General features: G+C 41.7%; 2 protein-coding genes across 2 annotated transcripts in view; one reads left to right on the top strand and one right to left on the bottom strand.

The window, feature by feature from the left end:
• Positions 1-27,723, bottom strand: part of SYN2 (synapsin II) — a 153,331-nt gene that overhangs the window by 48,685 nt on the left and 76,923 nt on the right. The gene's annotated exons all lie outside the window — the stretch shown is intronic.
• TIMP4 (TIMP metallopeptidase inhibitor 4) lies at positions 502-24,729 on the top strand. Its single transcript, XM_033071278.2, has 5 exons — positions 502-1,214; positions 18,043-18,140; positions 22,546-22,660; positions 23,312-23,436; positions 24,029-24,729. Exons 1-5 carry the CDS (start codon positions 1,061-1,063, stop codon positions 24,224-24,226), a joined length of 690 nt encoding a protein of 229 aa, XP_032927169.1. The 5' UTR covers positions 502-1,060; the 3' UTR covers positions 24,227-24,729.

Genomic DNA, 27,723 nt, shown 5'->3' with positions numbered 1-27,723 from the left:
ACCCAGAATTGTTTAAGCAGCCCTGTGCTGCATGTGAATACAGAAATGTACTTTATTACTCTCTAATCAAACCTCGGGTTGCTTCCTCATGAAAAATTTTTCCTTGTAAAAAGAGGGTGCCCACAGGTTACACACATCCAGATTGCCACAGCAACCAAAGCTCTGAAGGTGAAAAGCATTTCTGAACCCTGCGTTTATGTCTGTATTCCACTTCCAACATCAGCCAGGAAACACAGGCTCAGATCCGTGCTGAGCAGGATTTGCATTAATAAGGAATGCAGGGAAAGAGCTGTGCCTCCAAAACACACCACTGGGATATTTCTCCTTGCTATTCTAAATTAAATCTGCGATGAAATAATTTTGTTTAAAATGCCTTTTATTGCGGCTTTTATTTGTAATTCGTTATTCCCTGTAACCAGCGATTGTTGGAGGCTCACAAGCAGAGCATTGAGAGGTTTCCTTTTCATGAATGAAGTTCTGTCCAGCCTGCGAACAGGGACGGCAGTTCAGGAAAATGCCCAGAAGTGTAGGGGAAGATCGGAGGCTGCGAATGCAAACCGAGCTTAAAACAGGACAGCTTTGTTTACTCGCCCAAAATAGGATCGCAGGGCTGGCTTTTAAATCCCAACTGGAAGCAAACTTACTCGAACGAGATAAAACGCTCAGAAAATCAGCTTCAGACCCGCGTAAAAGCTGTTTTTGTGGAAGCTTTTGGCGATTAACATTTCCACTCCCGCGCCGCCAGCCGAGCTTCTTTGGGACGATGTCACCAATAAATGAGCTTTGAACTGCGGGGAGGCGGAGCCGGGGCTTGGCGCCGGGGCCATAAATACGAGGGTCCCGTGGCAGTCAGGGCGGTTTGGAGGCAGAGAGCACCGGCAGCGCTCGGGGCGAGCCCAGCATCCATCCCCGAGCCCAGCATCCATCCCCGAGCCCAGCATCCATCCCCGAGCACCGCGGGGCGAGCGCCGCATCCATCCCCGAGCCGAGCATCCCCGAGCATCCCCGCGCGGCAGGAACATCGCTGCGGCTCCGGAGCAGCCTTTCCCCCGTGCGGAACATGCGGCGAGCGGGCAGCGGGACCCCCGGGAGCCCCGGGGGCCGAGGGGCAGCGCTGGTGCTGGCGCTGGCGCTGGCGGCGCTGCCCAACGCCGTGTCCGGCTGTAGCTGCGCGCCCGCGCACCCGCAGCAGCTGCTGTGCGATGCTGCGCTCGGTGAGTGCCGCGCTCCGGAGCCGGGATGGGGAACGGGCTGCTGCAAACTCTGCTGCGCTGGGAAATGCCTGCTGGGCTGGCTCTGCTTCCCGCCCGCTGCCAGCAGGCTTTGTGGCTATCCATTGCTGGCTGGGTTGGAGAGGGGGTTTTAATTTCTTTTTTGCCTCTTCTTAAATATTTAAAATATTTTATATACGACATATATTTCTATATTCCATACAGAACATATTTAATATATTTTTATCTAGGAAACATATCTTATATTTTATATTTTATATATTATATTTTGTACACTACATTTCTATATATTCTATAGTACACATTCTATATTTATATGTTTTATACTCTATATATTTTATGCTTTTCATATCATGTATTTTATACATGTATAGATTCCAGGTATTTTATAAAAATAATATCTAGTATTAAATAATGGCTATTATTTAATAATAGATTATTGTATATCATTATATATTGTTGTATACATTATATATCTTCTATATGTCATATATATAATAATATTGTAATATAAACATTGTTTGTATTTGTATATTAGGTCCTAACTTACAAGAATACTTGAGCTTTCAAATATCTACTGCTCTATATAGCAGAATCTGCCATATATAAAATACTCCATCTGTTATATATACAATACTCTATCTAAATATGCCTGCAATGTCTAAACTGCTCATATAGGTGTTTTCATAGCTCTTCAGGGAAAAAACAATACAAAAAAACCCCAAAGGATCACAAAAATGTAAGTCCCAAATGCTAACTTGCCAAAACTTTTGAGCTTTGTTCTGCTATTCTATACTTTCTTTAATTTATTCTTGGGGGTTTCTGTCATTTTCTGGAGCAGGAGTCTGATAGGCCCTTTCTTTTCTGCAGATAAAGTGGCTGCAGCAGCTCTGTGTGAACGTAACTCTCCAATGTTGGGACAATTGTGCCTCATGACAGGCAGGCAGAACCGTGGTTGTCAAACAACTCGTAGAAAGAGCTAAAGACCCCAAAATTAGGCTGCAGGGGTATGAGAAAATGTGACATTTTGAGAAAATGTGACACTTTGCAGCCTTTTGATTTCATTAGCTCAGGCTAAGGCTGGTTAGCTTCCATGGGGTGTGAAGAGTAAATGTAGAACATGAGTTTCCAAAGTGCCACAGAATTAGCATCTCTATGGGGCAGGCAATACCTTCTGCATACTGATTCATTGCTTTTATGCCCTGACAGAAAATCTTTGTGGCCATGACAAACTCTGAGCTCTGTTTGTGGCCATCAGTTAAATTGGTTTTTAATCTGCCCATGTTCAGCAATCTCTTTCATGGAGGCACCTCCACCAGGCATTACACGCTTGGGGGTGTTTAAGGAGTGAACGGAAATAAAAGTTGTGCCACAGCTAAAGAGATGTGCATTTAACTGTGCATGAGAAAGTGACAGTTTTTCAACAGACTTAATGTAAAAATCTTCCAAAAATAACAAATTTGCAGTATAGAGAAAACTCAAAATGTTCATTATGGGCCACCTTAATGAATATTTTCATTCACAAGGAAACCACTCTGATGATATAGATTAGTATTTACTCATTTCTTAGATGTGTTTTACAAATAGGAACTGTATCATGCTACTTTTTATTTAAATACTGAAGATAGTTTTATGTTACAGTGCTTGGACTTGATGCTCAAGCTCTCACTCCTATAAATATTCCTATCTAAGTAAACTTCCTCTTTTGCCTGAGGAATGTTTATGTCAAGGATCCTTTTGTTCACTATTTATACTTTGAAAATACCTTTAAAATGGGAGATGAAGGGAATCCTTCTTATCAATAAGTGCACACATTTTTGTGTGTACACTAGCATAGACACACACACAAAACCTGCTCTGAGCATTCCTGGCTGAAATTCTGGATGTGCTTTGGCCACAACATTTTGCATAAACAGAGTGAAACCCCTGGGAAGGAGCTGGAGTGGAGCTGTCCTGTGTGAGAGGAAGCTCCAGGGAGCAGCTTGGCAGAGCAGCTCCCCCAGCCTGGTGCCAGCAGCCTTTGTGCCCGGCAGGAAGGGGCACCCCAGGCTGGAGCCACTGCTCATCCCCTGGGAACTGGGGCTGTGCCTCCACAGCTGCCTTGGGGACACACCTGTGACCTCCAGGACCTCAGAGCCACCTGGCTCCCAGCCACATGCTGAGAATGTCCCAGCTAATTATTCAAATATTTAATTTGTTAAGTTCATCCTATGTAGCCACAAACACAGCCAAGGATTTTCTTGCAGGCTTTCCTAGCACATCTTATTATAATAAATATAACCTGACCCACAACCCCACAGTTAAAGCAAAGATAAAGTCTCAGACTTGCTCATGGAGCTACCAACCATCACATCCTTGAGGCACTCTGTAAAGGGAATATTTTTAATTTCCTGCAGCTTGACTTTGATGGAGATGGAGGGATTGAATTGATGTTACCTAAACCTCTAATTGAATGTGTGAAGCCACTCAGCAACAGCATTTTTGAGAGATCCAAGGGAAAACAAGCACAGGAATTAATGAAGTCTGGACAAGCTCTTTTGCTTTGCCTTTCATTAAGGTGGTTGGTGCTGTGACTCTTTGTCCTCCATTGCCAGGAAGTTTTTGTGGCTCTGAATCCCCTAGAACCTGCAGCACAGAACCTGAGTGAGCTGGGAGTGATCAGGGGATGTCTGACAGGGCTGGAGTCAGGGAGGGCTCCTGCTCCTGCCTAAAATCCAGGATGGGTGGAGGGGTCTGCAGGTGTTAAAGGTCGGGAAGAACTGTGGGATTTGCCAGGGTAAAGCAGGAGTGCTGTGCCAGTCCTGCCTTTTACCTGAGCCTGGGTTTGTTCATCTTCCCACAGAGCCTTCAGAGGATGTGATTTCATACAGGTTGGAGAAATTTTCGTGCACTTCTCAGCAGTTTTAAATTTGACTCCAGAGCAAGGGAACTCCTCATTTGTAGAAGTGCCTGACACCATGAGATACACAGCTCTTACACAAAACCAAAAATCCCTCTTGTGTTCTTCTAAATGGTGCTGAGGCCCTCCTGAAATGTGCTGAATTCCTTCAGCCCCCAAAAAACACCTCTGCTTCCCCAGAGGACTTTCCCTGGCAATGGAGAGGTTTAATGAAACACTATGGCCATGTTAATGATCAATGCTGACCACAATGCCCAGGTTTTCTCCTCACACAGATGTGGGGAGGAGGTGTTGGATAACAAATTCAGTAGTGAGGCCCTGGAGTGCCAAGCCAATACATGAAAACTCTTTGGATAATTGCTTTTTTTTGGAGAGAAACATGGATGCAATTGAGTTTACCGGATAGTGCCAAGGTAACAGATTTCCATTTTGCCACTGAATTTGTCATCCTGGCCTCAATTCTGGAGACAGAAATGGGGTATGGGCAGCACTGACTCCTTTCTGAAGTCTGGCACTTTAATATCTATGCTGATTTTTAACCCTTGGGCTAGTTTTTGGACAGTAGGAGAAATATGTAAATACTTCACGTTTCTTAGCTGTGTAACACCAGTTCCCTTCGAAGTTGGTTGTATTCTTTCTGATTTAAACAGTCTTATTATAGTTTTTTCTTAAAAATATATTGAAAATTACATTTTTACTGAACATCAATGACTAACAGGTCTTCAATACTTATATATATATAATACAGCTTCAGAAAACAGTTCTGCAGCTTTGGAGTAGCACATTTCAAAATAGGATGGAAACTTTACAGCTGGAGCTTGGCAGATTTTCAGCCTATTAAAATCTCCCAAAATCACCCAGATCAAGCATTGTAAAGATGTGCCAGATGATATATTAAATTTTAATCACATTTGAACATAACAGTACCAATTTTCTTTAAATACACCCGAATTAAGTTTTCAGAGTCAGCTCTTCTGGGAGATAATCACAACATGCTATTTCTTTATTACTGTGTTTCAAATGAAAACTTTCATGGCTCAGTGTCCCACAGTTTTGCCTCTCTGCCATGTGATTTCCAGCTTTGTGCTAGAATGGATGAATTTGTACATTATCAGGTGGGAAGTAATTTTGCCTGGAGGTTTGACACCAAATTTAGCAGTGATGCCATTGCCCTTTGTGCCTTTGGGGGACAGTGTCCATCCAAGCAGTGGCAAGCCCCCAAGGACAGTGGGGTGACAAACCTTGGCTTTTTGTCAAGGTTTTTGTGGATCCTATTAAGAATCTGGGCTCTTGATGCTGCTGCTTGGCTAAGACAGCTCCTGGCAGGATCCTGGGTCATGGGTGATGCTTTCACACACCCCTTGACCTGGGCTCATGGAATCCTGGAATTCCTACAGCTTTTTGGACTTCTCCGTAGCATGGAAAACTCATTCCTTCTGCTGCCCTGCCAAGCAGAGACAGATCCCAGTGCTTTGCACCACCTCCTTCCCCTGAGTGCAACCCAGTGCCAATAATGCACATTTCCAGAGCCACTGTCACTGACCAGCAAGGAACGTGCAGCTGCCATTGCTCAGGGCTCACACATGAGTGGAAGCTGAAATTCTGCTCCAGGAATTGGGAATTGGATGGCAGAAATGCTGTACTGAGCTTGTGCTGCTCCAGTTGTGCCCCAAAGAAGACAAAAAACCACCTGACTGTGGTTCTTGCAAGGATTTTTGTGGGAAGGCAGCATTGGTGCTACTGGAGGAGAGTGCTGCCAGTTACATGTCCATGAATCCTCTTAAAATAAGCTAAAATTATATTAATTGCAAAACTAATGTTGGTAGGCTTATGCAGAGGGGCTGAAAATGAGGGAAATCTCAGCCTCAGTGCTCAGGAAACCTGTGCTGGCAGGTAGCAATCATTCACAATCATTCTTCCCTAGATCCACATTTTGTTATATGACAAATCCTAGGTTCATCAACAAAAAATACTGAGAAATTACAGTAATTTCACGAATACAAGCCGCAGCAATTTGACAAAAATTTTGGTGGAAACCCGGAAGTGCGGCTAATAGTCGGGGGCGGCTAATATGTGAATAATTTTCTGACATTTACAACCCCAGACGTGCCAGCCAGGGCACCGAGCCAAGCACCTGCCAGTAAAAGCCGGCATTTCGCAATTGTTACAGTGTTACCGTGTTGCCCTGGCTCCCTGCAGGCAGCACGGGGGGCGGGGAGAGAGGCGGGAGAGCTCTCTTCTTCCCTCCTCTGCCACAGCCCGGGGGAGGACGGGGGGGGGGGGCGCGCCGCCATTGCCGCGGCCCGGGGAGCCGACGGGAGCCCCGCGCAGCCATTGCCGCGGCTCGGGGAGGAGGCGGGGTGCTTTGTCCGTGCCCGCCGCCAGCGCCACGGGCGCGGGAAAGCTCCGTCCCCGCCCGCCGCCGCTGCCGTAGGAGCGGGGGAAGCTCCGTCCCTGCCTGCCACCGCGGGGCAGCGCCGACCCGGGGTGACCGAGCCCAGGGGCAGCGGCGGCCAGCCCCGAGCGGCAGCACCGGGCTGGAGCACCTGGCCCCGTCAGCGGCCCCTAGCGGGCCGAGCCTGCACAGCCTTAGCTCAGCCAGTAAACCCCGCCCTCCCGCGGTTCTGTTACTAATTGCACGCGGGTCCTCGCTGCGAACGACAGAGCGGCTTATATTCGTGTGCGGCTTATCTATGGACAAAAACCGAAATATTTGCCAACACCCAGAGATGCGGCTTATACTCAGTGCGGCTTGTATTCGTGAATTTACTGTAACCAATCTTTCATCTATTTTGGCTGTACAGTGCCCTGTCAAACTCAGAGAAAAGAGGACTAGGTTTCTTTACTTCTCTAAGTACAAAACTAATACAAATTAATTTTCTTACTGCCTCTTATGCATACTTTTATACATATTCATAGCACTTTCAAATAATTTTTTGAAAAAACTGGACAACATGAATTCTAAGAAGTTAAGATTAGTTTAGATTAAAGGAGCTGCTCATGCATTTAGAGAGAAGAAAAAAATACTAGCACCCTGCAAAGACCCATCACTGGTAAGGGTACCCATGGATGGTACATCAGGAATAATTGCAGTACACATAAATTGCTTGGTATCACAGCCTGAAACTTCTCTATGCTTTAAAAAATGCAAAAATCCTGAAAAACCTGGCTGCTCTGGCTGCAGGAATGCTGTAGTGTCAATCCCTGGTTACAATTCTGTATATTTGCACCTGAATATCCAGTGAAAATCCTTAATATTCCCATTCAATTAATTCCTGGAATGTTGCTGTGGGAGTAGCACTGAGTCCTTCCTTTTGCAGCTAAATAGTGAAAATAAATTTCACTAAAATATTAGTGCAACAGCTTCCTAGGAACGAGCCTGAACTTCCTGTTTGGGAATAGGAAGAATAAGGCCTGGAAAAGACCTACAAGTAACCCTACATCTACTTGGGGGTTTAGGATAGGAGCAAACACTTTGAGAACTTAAAAAATCCATGGAAAGTTCATTTCCCAACTCACTTTTCAGTGCTGGATTCAAGACTTGAATCCCACTGCCAATCTCATGCAACTCTAAGAAATGATTCCCAGTATTCTGTGGATGAGTGCTCTTCAGAGCTCTGCCATTTCAGCAGGAAAATGGGGCTCACTCTGGGAGAGCCCAGACTCTCCTTCCCTCTGCTCACTGGGTTTTCATGGCACTGTTCCCAGCTCTTCAAAGCTGTGGCTGGAAAATGAGGTGGCATCACAAAATTGAACAACAGGATGGGATTCGAAGGAGCCAAACCCACTGAGCACAACATTCCTGTCAATTAGAATATAGCTGAAAACTGTATCATAATTTAGCTTTAATGGAAAAAAAAAACCCAAAAAACAAAAACAAAACAAAAAAACCCAAAACCAAAACAACGAAACCCAGAGCTGGCTATTGGATAGTAAACTGAAATTTCAGAAGGATTGTGCTGATTGCCTGACTTAGAAGTATCTCAGTCATAACAACTTGTTGCTGAGTGTGCTCTAAATTCAGGAGAAGAAAACCAAAAACTGAGTTACTTTTAAATAAAAATCATTTGCTGTAATTCTGGGAAACTAAACCCCGTCATTTCAAAAACAACTACACACTGAGGAGAGAAACAGAACTCAAGGTTAGAAACAAAGATTAAAGAGTATAAAACAGAGCCCGTGAAAGGCTGCCAAACTCTTAATCCTATTAATGTGCCAACTTTAATCCCAAACTTTCTCATTAAAAGCTATCTCAGCAATGTGGGGTTCCTTCCGCCCCGAGGCCCCGGCAGTGGAAATCCACAATAACATCATGGATGTTCTTCTGCAGGCTTGGGAGCATAAAGACTGTGTTATTCTCCAGCTGAAATTAGGCAGATGTTGATTACCAGTCAAATGATGTGGTATCTGAGGCTTGTGAAGCAGAGAGAAATGTTTCTGGTAACATGAGGAGCAGCTGTGAAAATAAAGCTGACCTTGAACAACATTAGGAAATCAGGGTAGTTTTGAGGTGATATTTAAGTTAAAAGAATCCCATATTTCTGTTAAAAATACACTCGTCTCTTCTATTTGAAAGTTTATAAAAATCAGATTCTAAAACCTCACTCTCCTAAGTTGAATGTATTCTTCTAATTAAAAAAAACCCAACAAAAACAAAAACAAACACCCCCACACCCCCCCCCCCCCCCATAATCTGGTTTAACAAGGAAGCCAAACCCAACCAACTCCTGCCTTCAACACAAGGAATTTTTGCATCCTGAGCCAAAAACACAGGGATGCACAAAATCCTGACCTACCTGAGAGTCCTAATGAGCTTAAATGTTGGTCTTGCACACCCTGAAAGCCTGAACTGGAAATGCAGTTTGGATGCAGACTAGAACAGGTCTGTGTTAGTAAAACCCTACAGAGTTACCAAATTCTGCAAAGCATTTACACTGAGAAACCATGCCGTGCAAATTAATGTCCTTATCACAAGGCAATTAAAAAAATCCTTGGTATCTGCTTTATCAACTTTGAAAGTATTTGTGGGGCTTTCAGTCTTCAAAAATTTCTGTGGAGTTTTAGTCCAAGGCACGAACTTCACTGTAAGGCATTGATTTCTCAGTTACAGACAGGATTGTTATCTCACCACCCTTACTTCTCATGCAACTGGAATCATCACCAAGTCTAAGAAATGCTCTTCCATACACTGCTTTCCATAGAATAAAGGGAAAATCCTGCTGCAGTTACAGGTAAATTCTTCAACAAGCTCTGTGCTTACAGATTCAAAACACTTTTGTTCAAATTGTCCAGAAAGCTCCACAACTTTTCCTTCTCATGATTTTAGGAACTGTGCTTCAACTGATTACTGTGCCAATGATTTAGTTATTTTACAGCTGGCTGTAAGCATTTATTGATGGAATGTCAGGAAACAAGAATACAAAGCAGGAAAGTAAAGCTGCCTTTACATCCCAACTAGCAGAAACATCTTTTGAACTAAAAATTCCTTGACTTTGGGCCTGGGAGTTGTGGAGCAAGAGTGGCAGTGTAGATTTACAGATAAGAAATCCATCCTGCAAACCCAGAGGAGAAGATTTGTTCACTCTCACTCAGTTTTGAGCCAGCTTTGCTCATTCTATTTGCATCTAGAACTGAACTCATCCCACAGCTCCAAACATCTGCGTTGAGTTACAGTTTGGAAATTAGGCTACTGTTTGCAGCTCTGTCCTGTTGAAAGATTAATCGATAAATGAGCCATTGCTAAAAAACATTGGTTTTTTTCCAGCTGTTTAAAGATCATTCAAAGAGCATTCAACACTGACTTGTTCTCAAAAGAGAAATAAAAATGTAGGGTTTCCACTCCTGAAAGAATCAGGATGAAGTAGCTCCTCAGCAGATCCTGAAGTAAACATCTCTCTCTCTCCTGAAGTCTGAAACCATTCAAAGCTGTGCAATAATTTCCAAATCAACACTGCAAAATAAGTGTTGCAGTCTCCTGCATGTTGAAAGCCCCAAGGACTGTGTGGGACACCTGCACTCCAAGGCTGTGACAGGAGCCATTGCAGAATTTTCCCAGATTTTTTCTCAGGGCTGATGTTGTATCCATCTCATCCCTAAGCTGGCAGTACCAGCAATAATTTGGTAGCACTCCTGTGGGAATTTAGAAGTCATTTTTGCTCTCCCACAAACACTGCCTGAACCATTCTGACACACATCAGTCTTCACTCACTGCCCAAACTCCACTTCCAGCCTACCCCTGCCCTACACTGGGAATCTTCTGTACAAGAATTTTAAAAATGGATATTTTGAACTATTTGCAGAAGTGGTGATGGTGACCAGCAAATTTTGCTTAAAGAAACCCCAGCAAAGCCAATTGGAGATAAAACACTTGGACACCTATGGCAGAGGTGGTCTGGAACTGACTGGAAGCATCCCAGTAAATTCATAACAACCAGATTCTGAAAGATCCAATTAAATAGGAATTGATTTGCAAAAGTGAGAGTTGCCTGAGTTCAGCTCAGGCTACTTACTGTAAATAAAGGTAAGGATTGACATGCCACCAAGTTGCAAAGCAAATACCTGAAGCAGTAAAAAGCAGGAGAGCTTTTGCAAACGCAGAGTAAAACCTTTTCATGCAATACAGACCACCTCAAAATATGAGACTGACTTACAGTACTAGCAGATCCTCTTTTTTTGGACTCAGACTAGATAAAAATGAAGGCAATTATAAGTGGGAAAAGGACAAAAAAATTATTGGCATTTTCATGAGAGTGTAATTGGCAAATCCTTCATCATGAGCAGATAAACCCAGAATATTTGCTGTGCAGGGACTTGCTTTGGGAAGGTCTTAAATGTTTAGGTTAAAGGCAGTTTATTGAGTTACAAAATCACCCAGGGGGCATGGCAGGGGTGGTTGCTCATGGCAGAAATGGTCCCTGTTCCCAGGGATGTGCAGAATACATCAGACATTCCCAGAGATTTCAGATTACTGACTCGGCACCACTGCCACTCCTGCTGGAAGCCAACATGTGCAAATCAAATCCTGAAACACTAAGAAAACAAACCCTTCATTGTCCCCAGAATTATCTCTAAAATACTCTGCTTTAAAAATACCAGTGGGTATGTGAAGGTACACATTGGGTATTAAATTAATTATTTTCAAACATTATTTTATGTCCATCAGTCAATAACTTTTGCCTCTTTTTGGTAGCATTAGTGACACCTTCAGAATTACAATCTGTGTTACCAATGCTTCTTTCTACCTCTCATGTGTATTCTGAGAAATATTTTCTGTATACATGAATATTTAAGCAAGTTAATTTGCTCTCTTCATTGGTGAGAATCAAAGCTTTACCATAAGCAAAGATGGCAAATAAATCTCTGACACCACTGAACAATCCAGTATGTTTAGTTAAAAAATGGCAGGGAAAGGGAGAATGGCAATGCTGGACAGATGGGACAGTTGCTGTAATTATGGAGGAAGATTCTACAATCTCTTGTACATTTTAGAGGTTTTATGAGCAGTATAAATCAGCAGCCAGTAGACCATGTTTAATTTAGAATTCTATCCAAGATATCTATTCTACCTTTTCCATCCTATGTAGTGTTGTTTTAAGGTGGTTCATTAATTTTGGTCTGTTGTGACAAATTCTGTACGGATTCCTTTTCTTTTTTGAGATTGATTACTCATTCTCCTTGCCTGCTGACTCTGCTCCCTCTCTGCAAGAAAATTTGAGTGTCTCAGATGTCTAGCTCCTTATCTAAAGAATATTTTTTGTCATATCTGTGTACTCCTGAAACCAAAATGTTCCCCACTGTTCTTGGGTTCCTTGGCAGCTCTGATAGAATTTCTTTCCATTATTCTCCTCCAAGATACCAAGAATGGACAATAATATATTGGGCTCAGGTCTGTGCCCTCCAGACACAAAGAAGGTCAATGAAATAATGTGGCCACACCCTCTCTCCAGAGATTTTCTGGGACTCCTTGCATTATTTGACCATAACTCAGTTTCAGGTGACTGCAGTAGATGCAGTTCTGCGCACAAACCTGAAGTTATTTTGCTTTCTGGTTGCTCACATTTAAACTCTGGGCCAGTTCCAGATGCCTGACTTCAAGTGGAGGCAAATATAAACTGCAGTGGTGTTTGCTGGACAGGCTGCACACAGACATTGCTCTCCCCATGAATTCCATCTCTTCTGGGATTTCCAGCTTCATCTCTGAACCCTCTGAAGTCATTCACCACCCAAACTGAAGATGGGCACTGCTGAAAATCTCATCAGCACACTTGTCCCCAGTCTTCTCTTCCAGAATACAAATTTTAGCACTTGTGGTGACAGGGTGTTAATAAAACCCCTTCTTTCCTAATCCCACAGCAAGCCCCTGAAGGAAATTGCCAGTCCTTTGGTTGAGAAAATTTGTTAATGGAAAACTCATGGCTAAGATTTGTTCTGAGTGGAACAAAACCTGTAGCACCACCAGCACTGCACTGGGGTATTTCTAAGCACTTTATCCCTATATTCAAATGAAAATAATCAGTATTACACCATTGATTAGTTACTGCAGCAGTTCTGGAAGCTTCTCTTACGAGACTGCGAAATAAATTAGGATATATAAAATAGGAAACTTAGAAAGTGATACAGTTACTTCAGTGAGTTCTTAAAAAGGTGCATCTTTATCAGGTGGTGTAAAATTGTAAGAATTGTCCCAGGTGAACTAAGAATGGATTTCTATTCTGCTGCAGCCAGCCAAGAATAAAGAGAACACAACACACCTGGAATTCAGCCCAGCCTGTCACCCCAGGGACAGGGACAGCCGTGGCCACCTGGCCTGCAGAGCCCAGAGCCACTCCAGCTCTTCCCTGCTTTATTGTAGTATCATTCCAATATTCAAAATTCTATTCTGTTTTCCTATTATTCTAAATTCTATTTTACTATTCTAAATCACTGGATCTGAAAACTTGACCTTTACATCTCCAAGCCCCTCATGCAGACTCTTCTGCACATTCTTTTGAAATTCTTTCAATGCACAAACCCAGGACACCTCAGAGCCAATGTCACGTTCCAACCATGTTTGAGTAGTCTGGAATCAGAATGACACTAGTGCAGGAAAGGGAAAATGGAACAGAGCTAGTGGGATTCCTTTGGATGTGTAAAACAGTGTTGGATCTCACAGAAGTGTTGCAATGAGGCAAAATCATCTCTCAATAACTTCTTTTGAGAAAAAAAAAAAGAGTCTACATAAGCATTTTGAGGAAATATAAGCCCTCTTCTCCCTCACCCCCCAGTAACCATCACTCTTGGACAAGAGTTTTTGAACAGAATTTGCATAAACTCAAGGTCTCTGTGGTTGGGGCTCCAGCAATTTTCCTTTTACCAAAATTCTGGGTGGGATCTTCTAGGAATTTGAGACATTTATGGAGCAAGTTTTAAGCTCCTGCACCCCGAAGAGCGGAAAAGTTCAGAGAGACAGATAGATAGATAGATAGATAGATAGATAGATAGATAGATGGATGATAGAAGTTTGAGTTAATCTTACAGCAGAAGAGTGAGCAGCAACAGCTGCATATTGTGTATGAAAGTACTTTCATTTTGGTGAAAGGACAGACTTTTATAGAGAGAAGTTAATTTGAATATAAGGGCCTTCAAAATAATGAACATCCATATTCTGTGTCCATAGCTCTGCTACGTTTCATACTGCACACTCTGACTGATGTGGTATTCCAGAAAAAAACACTTTTTGGAGGCTTTTTATCCATATTCAGGATGCCATCCTCAGTCCAACCATGGAACAGCCACACACTTTCATTTAGGTCACTGTCCTTGTGCCTTTTATTTCTCATCCCTCCAAGAGGAAGAACATCTAAGAACAGCTTGACTGAAAAGTCAGACATGAAAGAGACAGGTGAAAAGAAGTGCTCAAAAATTACTCTTTATATTTTAGGTAATTAAATGAAAGGGCTAAATTGAGGCTTTAAAATATAAGAGAAAAAAAAAGCTTCATGAGTCTTGAAGATAACTTTGTAGTAGCTTACATCTTTTGCTGTCAACATAGTTTTTGAAGTCTCATTTCAAGATTTTTGTAGCAAAGCTGATTGTGATTCTAAACTTGTGAGATAGGAACTAAAAGTTCCTGATTTCTTGAGAGGAAGACTCCTTAGAAGAGGTGGAGATCACATTTATATTCACAGAGCTAGGGTGTAGCCTGTAAAAAACCTGAAGGGAGCTGGAGGCACAACTGAAACACAGATTTTTCCTCAATATACCTATAGGTATTTATCTATTTATCTATTGAAAACAAGGATGTACATAAGAATTTATATATAATGTATAATTTCTTGTTCTTATGTCCAGAAATATCTTAAATATCGTCCTAGATAATGATTTTTCACTATGCTGTTGCTGGTACTTAACAGATAGTGGAGGAAAAGACCTCATTTGTCCATCACTTTTTAACCTTCTCCTTTACCTCCTGCTTCTTAGGATTATAAAGTTTATCTGGGGAGTAAACTCCAGCTTGCTTTCCTTTTAGAAGGAGTAGTAAAATTGATTATTTTAGCAGAGTAAATTTGCCTGTCTTCAAACACTTGGACTGTGAAAAGTAGCTTGAGGATCATCTCACCACTTAAGTATAGTAATAATATATAAAATATTAAATACTGTAATACAGAATTATTTAATAACATTTAATAATACCAACTTGTAACAATAAGAGTAATTTTTCACTCAACAGTTCTCTCTCAGTTATTGCCTTAGAAATAACTCAGAGTCTTAAAAGGACACTACTTTTAGGGAATATATGAATTTCAGTGGGCAAAGTGCAAGGATTTGGTTAATCCAGATTCCATCCATATCCATGTCTTGGGAGGGGCCCTGCAGTGACTGCTCAGTTCTTTTTTCTTCTCTCCCTTCATATTTCATTGTTTTTGTCACTGAAGTCAATCTCATGGCAGGGAATTTCCTCAGAGTGAGGAAATGTACCTGTAATAAAAATAGTTCCTCACAAAGATCTCTATCCCACAAGGTGGTGGTAGAGTTTATTTACAGGTGTTAATTGGCAGAGCTAATTCCAGAAGGAAATCACCCAGGTTTGGGAAGGATGCTGTTAATGCCTCACTTTTTGCCCTTACTGCATACAAAGACTTTTGTATTCTACAAACGCTGACACTTTTCTCCTGACTGTATCAACATAAATGTATCAAATGATAAACTGAGTATGTTCTGTGTTTTACCCAGTTAAGATGATCTTCTACTAATTTACAAATGGTTGGGAGAGGTTCATTATTATTCAGGAAAGAAGGAGTAAATATATTCTTAACACATTTCTAATCCTGAGCATTGTCCTCCTATACCTCAAATTCATTTCCTTTCAGTTCAGTCACCTGAGACAACCTCCAGCTGCAAAGAGAGGATAAAAAAATGACATTTTATCAAAGTTGAGTCCACAGAAAAGCTACATCCTCCTACTGCAATATTAAAGTCTGTATTCTTAGTGCAAAATGAACCCAAGGCATTTGGAATTACTGGCACTGAAATATGAAATCTGTGCCTACATATTCCATAGATGCAAATTCCTCATTAGGAAGCAATAACAGCTAAAATGACATTATTACTGAACAACCAGAGGCTGTTCTCACTCACACAGAGAGGCTGAGCCGTGGAATATTTGGCAGCATGTCCTGAGCAGAAGTGCAGAGTCGGAGCAATCCTGAGCCCCAACCACGAGTGAGGAGCGGGAGATGCCCAGGAATGCTCCAGCAGGAAGTGCTTGTGGTTAAAAACAGGAGCAACCACATGAATCAGAGGTTTGAGGAGACAGCTAGACGACACTGATTGCAAAAAAATATTAATGCACACAAAATAGAAAGAAAAAGAAACCCAAGAAGAATTAAAAGGCGCCAAAAGATCTCTGTGTGTTTGAATCTGGTTTCAGGAGAATGGAAGGGTAAAACCCAAATAGCTAAAAGTTTAGACAATTAAACTTTCTTACTGTTAAAAAAAAATCTGAAATTTGTCCTCCTTTGCCATCTGGAAGCTTTCTCTTAAATAAACAATTGAATGAAAGACACACAACACAAAAATTTTTCATTTGTCATTTTCATCTGCACACCCACTAAAAGTTCTCTTCACGACAAACCCCAGGATGTTACACTTTCAGTCTTGCACAGCTCCTTGGAGACCCCTGGAGCTATCAGGGATTATCTGTAACCTTCCTCTCATGTGCTAACAAGTAGAATTTCATACAAATATGAAAATGCATCATGTTTCAACATTAAACACATGGGGAAAGTAGTTTTAATTATCCCACACTGAGTAGGCAGGAAAAGATTCCCTGCATATAAACCATGTTATGGCACTGGGAAAATAATATTTTCTCAGTATTTTCCTTCAGAATTGAACAGACTCTTTAATGAGAAATCTCTTTTTTTTTTTTTTTTTTTTTTTTTTTCTCTGGTGGTGAGGGAGTAATGATGCAAAGGAGAGCATCTCAAAACAAAACAACACCATCCTAATTTGTCCCTGCCAGCAGGGTAGAGCACACACAATCCGCAACACTTTTCCCCTGGAAGGAGATCAGAGCACTGCAGACACTCAGTTAATTTGTGGGATCACTCACATCTGCAGATGATTAAAGAGATGCTGCCACTTTCCACGTGAAATGAGGAATTTGCTGCCAGTATATAAAAGAACTCTTTCCTCCCAAGAAGTCTAAAATGCTTCTCCAGAAGGGTTTAATGGCTCAGGAGGAGGGAGCATCCTGCTGGAGCTTGGAAACTGCAGGCATCTGCAACACCTTGATTATTCCATCCAGTTTGCTCAGCTAATTAGTGAGGAAATGGGAATTGCCCAGGCTTTGGTGGGACTGACTCTACCTGGCTGCATTTCAGGCTGGGTTTCCTATTCCCTTTCTTCAGCTGTGATGTTAAATATGATAGAAATGAGGTCAATCTAGCAAAAAAAAATGGAGTTTTTGGTGGGAGCATGTGATTTTGATGTCACAAAACCTTCCTGTGCTCTGGCTTTGCCAGTGTCTCTCTCCACAAGTATGGACTGTTCTAACCCAGGAGCTGCTGCAGTAGCCATCCAGAATGGAGCAAAAATGGGCCTCTCACTAATCTTGGGGGATAAAATCCCCAGGGGAATTTTGGCCATGCACCATATTCTTAGAACCACTGTGCCAAAGAGTCCTGGTATATTTTAAACCTCACACACAAGAGAGGTGCCTCAAACAGAGAAGGAAAAAGAATCCATTTCTTCTTTCATAAAATCTCCTACTCTCCTTGATTAAAGAACAGGAAATAAATTAAGTACATCCAAACAGGAGGTACAGTAATTTCACGATTATAAGCCGCACCATTTTGAATAAAATTTTGGTCCGAACTCGAAGTGCGGCTTATAATCAGGTGCGGCTTGTAATCGTGAAATTCCTGTAATTGATTTCTACAGGTTAATACAGCTAATGGTGTGCTCAGAAAAGTGAATATAAGATTATTCTCCTAATTTAATGCATGAAATCAATGCTTTCATCTTGCCTGGCACAGGCTTTCAGGGGCTTACTTCAAGTCTATTTATTTGATCAACAATTCTGTCCTCAACAGGAATGTCCCTTTCCTCTGCTCACTGATTATAATGATGTGTATTTTGTCCAATTTTATGGGATTCAAGTCTTCCAGAGATTTTGATGGACATTTTTTGTCAAAACTGAGTGGTAACATCAATCAAGTTTCTAGATTCTTGGGAATTCAGATTTACATCACAGACAACCCACTTACTTTTGTTTTCAGGAGCTCAGCCAGTGTTCTTAAAATCTACCTGTAGCTGAAGTGTCAAAACAATGCTAAAACCTATCAATATAATTTTCATTTTTTGCTTGTGAAGTTGGGCATCTGCTCATTTGCATTTAAATCCCTCTTTCTCTCTCTCTGTCTCTTCCAGTGATCCGAGCAAAAATATCCAGTGAAAAGGTGGTTCCTGCCAGTGATGATCCCCTTGATACCCACAAAATGATCCGGTATGAAATCAAACAAATAAAGGTACATGGAATCACTCAGCTTTTTTGAAGTTCAATGCTGATAACCTTTGCATATTTCAGCCCAAAATAATTTAGCCCAAAATCCTGGGAAAGCTGGAAAAGGCTCCAGCTGCCCCCACAGTTAGACCCAGATGACCTACAAAGAACAAATCACAGGAGGGATTAAAAAAAGGGAAATTTAAAAAAAAAAAAAAAACCACAGGAAGGAAAGAAAACTGTCCTGACATTCAGGAGGTTTTTGCTAAGTAATGATATTTTGATGAAAAATTTTGTTATTCATAATTTTGCAAAATGTGCTTCATTCTGTGAGTGGTGTCAGCACACCTGGTTTTGGAGGATTCCTCATCACCTGTGCTCTGATGGTGTGGCAGCTCTGCATGATCCAAACTCTCCAAAGAGAGGGGAGCACTTCCAGCTGGGAGAGCAAACCCTTTGTTCATTGTGAGCGGGGATATTTGCAGGGCCAGGAGTCCTTCCCTCATATTCACATCAACAAAAATGCATTTGTATGAATGTTGCTGGGGAAGCAAACACCCAAAGAAACAGATTCAGAATCTCACAGGGCTTCCCCACCCTTTGTTCAGCTTCAATAAGGAGATAAAATAATTAATATATAAATTTATATAAATTTAAGAAGACATGTCTTGAGCCCATTGAAGTCACCATCAAACTCTCACTGAGGTTAAATGATCATGATTTACCTTTTTCTGGAAGTTAGCTAATCTCTCTAAATTTAAATGTCTCAGTGTGCACAGGTGAGGTGGGTTCGTTGGTTTTCAAGGTAGTTTCAGCTCTCATTTTTCACTGGATATTATTTTATAATTTTTGCACTTTTGCATTTACTGGGAATAATTCAGAAGATTATGAAGCGTGGCTACATGCTTTCAAAAATAATTCAATCATTCAAATTGTATCCACTGATCCAAACCCCTCACAGGAGTTTGAGTAGGAAGAATCTTTGGTAAACAAGAATATCTCAAAGTATTCACAAGTATGGTTGTCACACATGGCTTCTGCTAAGGTTTTATAGCAATTTCAACAAGCCAGTCTCTACCTTGCTAAAACAAACCCCAAGCCATTTTGTGTCTTCTTAGATATTAAGGATATATTCAGATGTTTCTTCACAGAAATAAATACATCAATGCCAGAGAATTCCCTTCCCTCCCACTGGCACTTTAATGTTCTGCTGCTACTCTGCAGCACTTCAGGACCTTGATAGAAACACAAATCTTATGGCTCAGCACAAACAAGAAGAATGAGAAGTCTAATCTGAGTCTATCAGCCTAATCCCATAATCAGCCTATAATCCCATTCTTTTGCACACTGAAGCCTCTGGAATACATTTGTGTGCTGAAGCTGCTTTGGAGTTTCTCCCTGACTTTCCCAAGTGGAGGGCTGTTCAAACCTCAGGCAGCAGGAAGAGGTGTTTGTTTAATTCCACTCAGGTTCAGAGGGCAAGTCAGGCTGGCCTGGACAAAGCAGAGATGTAGTTTTTAATAAAAGATGCTCTACATCATCGCACACAGGCTTAGATTAACAACAGAAGGACTGTGCTAACCCCACCCCTCAAATCCTTCCTTCTGGCCAGAGAGTTCAGGACAAACCCTCCCTGCCGCAGGACCCAGGGATTTGGGAAGGGAAGGATTTAGGTTGGAAAACAGGAGCTCTGTGCCCTGCCCACCCTCTCTGGGGTTACCAAAATAAACCCAGCAAGGCAGGACTGCCAGAGAGGGGGTTCCTGGGACATCCAAAAATGTACCTGAGGTAAAAATTGAACATGCTGAACAATTGCTCAGCTTGCTGAGTAGCTGAGGACAGAGCAACAGCTCAATCACACCATGTCTCACCCCGGGTGACAGCATTTTAAAGAATTCAACTCCACAGTGGGTGTGAACAGTGAGAATGTTCTCTGCTCACCATTCCCATCTTCTCTCAGTGCTGCTGCTGCTTTCTGTTGGTGCCCTGCAGCCGCACGAGCTGCAGGTCCCTGGGCTGTCCTGTGCCCTGAGCACAGGGCTCTGGGTCATCCATGCCCAGGGTGGGCAACAGGACAAGAATTTGCTTTGTATGACACAGCCAGGCAGAACAGACTGTCCAGTCATCTCCTTTCAGCTATAAAATGCATCCAAAATTGTCACCAAAAACTCACCAAAATTATCACCTCAGTGGGAATTTTGGGGAAGGCTTTTAGACTACTCTGATATTCACATTTTCCTCATCAATTCTCTGCTCTTGGAAAGGGAACACAGAACCCTTGGAGGTTATATTTGGCTGTAACATTCATCACAATGCTGCTGTTTCTCTGCTCCATTGCTCTCAGGGTTGTTGAGCTGCTCCATTAATGTGATGGCTTAAATTCTGTTTCTCTCATTTTAAATCCAGTGCCTTAGGCTTAGCATTAAAACCTTGCTATTCTGACAGAAATATTAGATATCATTTTGATATTCATTTTCAGAAATAATTTAAAAAAAATGAACAATGGATCTATTAATTTCATAGGGATGGGTTGGCATGTCAAGAAGCCATAAATGTTTTCAATTGCTGTTGTATTCGTGCAATATTTGCAGCATTATATTAAAGAGAGAAGATGACACGTGATTTCTATGCAACTGAATATTCCTTCAGAATATTTTTGTAGCTGACTTGGTCATCATACTCATTCTAAAACCTTAAAGCAAAGCCATGTGCTGGTGCTGGTTCCACCCCTCAGGAGGACAGGGTCAGTGTCCATACAGACTTTAGTAGCAGGTTCACCTCTCTCTATCCCCCAAATCCTCCCCCAGTTTTCCTGTTTCAATAAAGTCCCACCAGGAGCTCAGGTGAAGATGGACTATGCATCAGTGCAGAACCAAATCCAACCACCTTATCCCTCTCTATGCTTTTAGGAGAGGGGAGAATATGATTGAGAAGATTAAATGTGATTTACTGAGTTCTACACAAGATTATAATCTTCAGAAATGACTGCAACAATTATATGGGTCAAAACCAGAGATAAGTCAGACAGTAATTTCAAAAAAACCCAACCAAGCAACCAAAAAAACAAGAAAACAAACGCTAAACTCATTTAAGTATTAACTGAATCTCCATCATGCATTGTTATGGATATTTAAGGGTTTTATAGCTAACTCAAGGTGTATTGCCTGCACAAAGCCTCCAAAGGTGAGATCAAAGGCTGAGATATCCATGGAAAAGCTGTTCACTGCAATGCCCTGAAGTTTTCTGAGCATGAGACTTGAGACTTGAGGCAAAGGACACTTGCAGAACTCACCTGGTGGCCCTGTACCAGACACGTTTTCTTCACTATTTTGGAGATTTTCTGTGATTCCCACTGCTGCTTTCAGGGTGCCAGTTTGTTTTGTGTTTTGCTCTGGCTGGGCCTGTTTGTTTTTCCCTCCAAAGTATTCCAAATCCCAGCTAACGTTTTTGGATCTGCTGCGCAGTGACAACAACGTTGGCTTTTCTCCCCTCTCCATAAATAAGGCTTCAGAAAAACCAACATATTACAGAGCATTTTCTAGTGGCCTGTGCTATTTAAATCTCCTGGGAGGGCTTGAGGAACACAAACACATTTTCCAGGGACAGCAGCTGCAGTGGGGAGAGCTGTGAGCCCCTGCCATTGTCCCCAGCTGTCAACACGTGGCATGATGTCACCGTGCTGGTGGTGGCACACGAGGTGATGACAGCACCCAGCAGCACCTTCTGCTCCCTCCTCGCTGTGCTTGGATACAGCTAAGCCTGTGCTCATCTTTTCATGGCTCATTTTAGATTTCTTTTTGGGGTTCAGTCTGCTGGTTAAGGGGCAGCCAGCCTGGAAAGTGCTTTGATCCCAAATCTCTCCATTTTGGGGCTGGCAGGGTGTAAGTCCTAAGGGCTGGATCACATTTTCCAGCAGTTATTTGAGAAGGTCCCACTGGTGAGAATTTTGGATATGGAAAACCACTCTGCTTCAGTGACCAAATATGAAAACAATGCTCAAGAAATGCTCCGTGCTTGGTGTCCCAGGAGATCCCAACAAGTACAGTGATAAGAGCAAGTTCCCCATAGGAACACACTGAGAAATATTTCCATTTTGGAGAGGTGACTGCTGTCTCTGCATTGCTCCTCAAATGGAAGATGCCAGTAGAATATAAATTGAAGAGAAAATTTTAACAATCCTTTAAATACACTGAAAAAGCACATTTTAAAAGCTATAATTTTAAAAATTAAGACCTACTTAATTTCCTCCTAAAACTTTTGGACATATTTTATTAAGTGTAGAGAAGAAGTTTCTGATGTTTTCTCACGTTAATTCAGACTTTTGAGCCTTCTTTAATGAGTCTCACCCTGTATCTCTTCCAGCTCTTGTTTGCAACTGTTTTTTCATGCTTGTTTTCCACTACTGACTCTCTGTTTCTGATCATTGTCAGATGTTTAAAGGATTTGAAAAGCTCAAGGATGTCCAGTATGTCTACACCCCTTTTGATTCATCGCTCTGTGGAGTGAAACTAGAAGCCAACAACAAAAAACAGTATCTTCTAACAGGTAAAATGGAGCAAAATTAATGTTCCTGGAAATTCAGAAGGGGCTGCTTAGAGTGAATTGGCTAAAATATGCTAAAAAGGAATGCACTTATGTACTAAATACAAACAGAATGGGATGTAAAAATTCTGTTCAGCTGTAGTTTCAGTATGACCTTACATGTTTTCCACCCTTCCTCCAGCACTCTTGGAGCAGTTCAAAGGAAGTGAAGGTCAATAATGATACAATCAGTAAACAGAAGGAGTTTTGATTCAGTATTTGCCAATATTATTTGATTAAAACCAGCAGTACCAATTTTTCCCAGGAAAGCAAAGGTGCATAATGAGAAAATACCTGCCTGTGTATCTGCAGGTCTGGGGTTCCAAGTAACTACAGATTCTTCTGGATAGTCTTAAAATCCAGTTTAGCTGCATTTGCATCCACCTTTTGCTGGCAGATTATCAACATCTTTAGAAAAAATTCTTCTTCAATCTTTTACATCCATACAGCATGCAATTAGGAGAATGATCTCCTTGTTATAATTAAATTAATTTAAAAAAATATTTAAGTGTGAGTAATTTGGTGCAATTAGTTAAAAACTCAATGTATTCTTACACTTCTAATATTTAAAAAACGCTTTTCTTCCTTTGACTTTTTGTGTTTTCCATGCTGCAGGCCAAATTTTAAATGATGGCAAAGTGCTGATCCACTTGTGCAACTACATTGAGCCATGGGATGATTTATCCTTGTCTCAGAAGAAGAGCCTGAACCAGAGGTACCAGATGGGCTGTGGCTGCAAGGTGAGTGCAGAGCAGAAAAATGTGAATAAACACCATTTACTTGTGTTTTTGAGAATAAACTCCAGTTCAGAGGGGGCTGCAAGGTGAGTGCAGAGCAGGTAAATTTAAATTAGCAGCATTTATTCACATTTTTGAGAATAAACCCCACTCAAAAGGAAGCTGCAAGCTGAGTGCAGAGGAGAAAAATGTAAATAAGCCCTACTTGTAATTTTGAGAATAAACCCCAGTCCAAAGGAAGCTGCAAGGTGAGTGCAGAGCAGGTAAATTTAAATTAGCAGCATTTATTCACATTTTTGAGAATAAACCCCACTCAAAAGGAAGCTGCAAGCTGAGTGCAGAGGAGAAAAATGTAAATAAGCCCTACTTGTAATTTTGAGAATAAACCCCAGTCCAAAGGAAGCTGCAAGGTGAGTGCAGAGCAGGTAAATTTAAATTAGCAGCATTTATTCACATTTTTGAGGATAAGCCCTGGTTCGGAGGAGGCTGCAAGGCGAGCGCAGAGCAGGGCAATGCTGATTTGCGCTGTTCCTTGGTGCCTTTGGGCCCGAGGTGGCCCAGAGGAGCCCGGGTGCTGAAGGAGCTCTCTCCCCAGATCACCACGTGCTACACGGTGCCCTGCTCCATCACGGCGCCCAACGAGTGCCTGTGGACGGACTGGCTGGTGGAGAGGCGGCTCTACGGGCACCAGGCCCGGCACTACGCCTGCATCCAGAGGAGCGACGGCACCTGCAGCTGGTACCGAGGCGGGCCGCCCCCCGAGAAGGAATTCATCGACATCAGCGAGCCCTGAGGTGCTCCCTGCTCCCAAAAACACAGCCCTGGCAGGCTCCTTCATCCCACCCTGCACGGATCTCTCGCTTACAAACCAGCAGCGGCTGTCCCCAGAGGGTCTGTGGGGCTGGCGCCGTGCAGGACGAGGGACAAACCTGCTCTGCTCTGCTATGCTTTGCACAGAGGGCTGGCAATGTCCTCCAGGGCGTAACAAGTTCCCTTTTTTGCCAATATGAATGTACAAGAGCAAAAGAATTGCCAGAATTTTGCCCCCTGTTTGATAACCTGCAGATTAAGAGCTCCCCGTGTTTTATTCCAAATCTTCCCGATGAACTACGGAATGTTTTATAGAACTATTTTTTTTTTTTTTTTCTGTATGAAAGTCTTGGATACAAAAGAATTATTGTACAGTGTATATGTAAAGTATTATAACAATGTGCTATTAAAAAAAAAATTCACAAATATTTCCTCATCTGTCGAAATGAGTTGAACACTTCTGTGATTAAAACAATCTGTGCTCCACGTTCTGTACGTTCCTTATGTCACAGCTTCCTTTAACCACAGAGCTGTAACTTCCATGGATAATTAAATGAAGACACACCCTTGATAATCAAAACCCCCTTCCCCAAGTCAGCATTCCTAGGGACTAACTACACCTTGCTGAAGGAAAAGAGAATTTTAATGCATCTTTTCATGCATTGATCCATGGATTTAAGCATTCCATGGAACAAATTCCAAGCCCAAATGAGGACAGGCAGCCCTAAACAGCTCCCCAAACACATGGCCAGCTATTTGTACCCCAGCACTGGTAAAACTTTAGGAACTCATGTGAAAATACATGCAGTAAATATTGCATAACTTACACTGCAATGAGTTCTGGAAGCTCTCAGATATTTGACTCCATTTAATGGGATTTAATTGTTTTTCATTCATGAACACCCACCAAACTCTGTCAGTGAATTTGGCTACTTGTGAACTCAAACTAGAGCAGGGTTACAACACATCTTGTCTGCAATGTTTTTAGTGTCTTGACTTTCCTGAATTGATGACTGGAGTTAGTAACTAATCTCTCACACACATATTTAAGTTTATAGAAGCAATTCAATTCATAGTGGTGAAACTTTGGGAAGTGTAAATGCCAAAGTTCAGCCTATTTGTGCCCCAGAAAAAAGGGGGAGAGCCCTCAGGCAGGATGGGAATCTCCAGAAGCTGCCTTTTCTGACAGGTTTTACTATCTAAAGGACAGGTCTGGATATGGTCTCCTGAGAAAAACAGATTTACTTTTCCTGTGACTCAGTTTATACATTTCCAGTGAAATGCAAATGGTGCAAGGCCAACAGGAAAACATGTCTTTATTCCTTTGAGGAGTATGTGTCCCATAATATATAAAAGCCAATGTTTCGCTTTTGATTCACTATAACTCAGTCTGGCCCTTTCAATTTACAACCCTAAATTAAAACCATATCTATGTGCTGCCAAATGTAAAGCCCAACTTATTTTCTGCTTTACTCAAGACAAACCAGAAATTTCCCAACACTAACAATTTGGACCATAGAATTAGATAAATGAAACAAAAAAAAATAAAAAGCTACCTTTCTTCCAAAAAAGAATTGATATTGCAGTGACAGTATTGGCAGAGCTACTTACTGATAGTGCTGTGCATTTATATTGCTGATTATCAGAAAGATTCAAAGTCAGGCTTTGTTTCCTCGTGTCAGATCAAACCAATTCCTGTAGAAGCCCACAGAGCTTAATAAGCACAAAGGTGGTTAATGTTCAGTGGTTAATATTAAATACCAGCCCTGTAGCATTTGTCTCCAAATCCATTTTGATGGGGTGGTGCCTTTTGGATAATACTCTACAGCAAACAGATGTTTTCTGCTTTTTGACTCACCAGAACTCTGTTCCTATTTCATTTTTAGAGTGATTACACTTCAAACTCAACTCACCCAGCCCAGACTGCCTTCTCTGTGCACCTTGCACAAAAAAATGCTTTCTCTGATATTTAGGGACAGACTGTAATACAAATTGCATGCCACAATTAGTTTTAAAAACATTTTCTATTTGTCCTGCTATAAAATATCCCACTTGAGGTGCTTCACAATTAAGGTCTATCTACTTTGATTTCTGGCTGAGCAGAAACCTGCCCAAACTTTCCACAATGGATGGTACAAAGATTTATTTTTTTCTCCCCCTCATATCAATAAATGTAGCAAGAAAAGCTTTACAAAAACAAAATGAGATTTTATTTTCCCTGAGGAAGATTCTCAAAAGGCTTGACTATAAATTTGTTATTTTAATATCAGGATTTTTACTGTAGTGGCATTGATATACCTTATCACCAGCAGATTCTTTTTACAACATTTTCTTTTTACTTCTTGAAACTGTGTTTGTGTTACATGAGAGGGTAGAGCAGAAATACAGCCTGGCACAACATTTGCCTTTAATTTGAATTAATCATGACTTTTGATAACAGTAGGGAAAAGAGGAGAGAAGGGAGACTGTATAGGCGAGCAGGGGGGAAAATCACCACCTGGAATATTGCTGGTGTTTCCTCAGCATTCCAGTTAAGTTTGAATTAAATTGTTCAGCAATTACAATGTTGTTTTTGCCAGGGCAGAGAACAGGAGAGGTGGGAATGCAGTGAAATAAAGGGAACTAATTACTGAGGGAAAGGCTGTTGATATGACTCAACCAGCAATGAGTTCAAAAGCCTCACAGCGTTTTTTGTAATCAGTCTGGGATGAATGTTTCTGTTTCAAAAAGTGTTTCATTAAAGCAGCTCCATTTTTACACAAAAGAACGGCATCTTTGTTTATTTACCTTGTGTTGCCTAAAGCCTGGGCACAAGTGATGCCAGAGGATGAAAGGAGCATCTCTGGCATGCCCAGCTGACCCTCAGTGCCCAGAGATTTGGGGATTTTTCCTTCTCCCCATGTCCCCCCCGAGCTGGTTTGCACTGGAGGGTGGGACAGCTCCAGGTTCCCGTTCACAGAACAAAAAGGGAAGGAAAAAAGCAAGAGGAACACAAAAAGAAAAATTTTAACTGTAATTATCAAATTCTGCATCAACAAATGCAGACAAGGCCACCTGTTGATAAAGTGCTGGAAACGCCAGACAAAATAACATGATGGGATTCCAGTGCAGCATCAGAAGACTCTGATTTCCAAATCATCTTACAACCCACTCCAGAAATTCAAACAAAATGTCGTCTTGTACCACATTGCCTGATTATTTCCCAAGCCACAAAGTTTCAGATGTTTTCTTTGAGAGGAATAAAACCAAACACATGAGTGTCATCACAGGCTGCTATTGCCGCAATTCTGAGTGGCAATGCAATACCCAAACGGGTTCATTTTCTCTAGATTAACATTCATTACCATAGAAATACGTAAAAAAATTACTTGGCTGTGGAGAACAACATTCAAAAGCTCAAACAAAGGAGAAATAACTTATAAGTTCTGACTTTAATGAGCAATGTAGGGGAATGAAGACAGGGAAAACCACTCACAGGGC

This window comes from Catharus ustulatus, chromosome 13 (assembly GCF_009819885.2).
Source record: "Catharus ustulatus isolate bCatUst1 chromosome 13, bCatUst1.pri.v2, whole genome shotgun sequence".
Lineage (NCBI taxonomy): Eukaryota > Metazoa > Chordata > Aves > Passeriformes > Turdidae > Catharus > Catharus ustulatus.
Note: the sequence above shows the minus strand (reverse complement) of the source record. Positions and strands in the feature narration are given on the sequence as shown.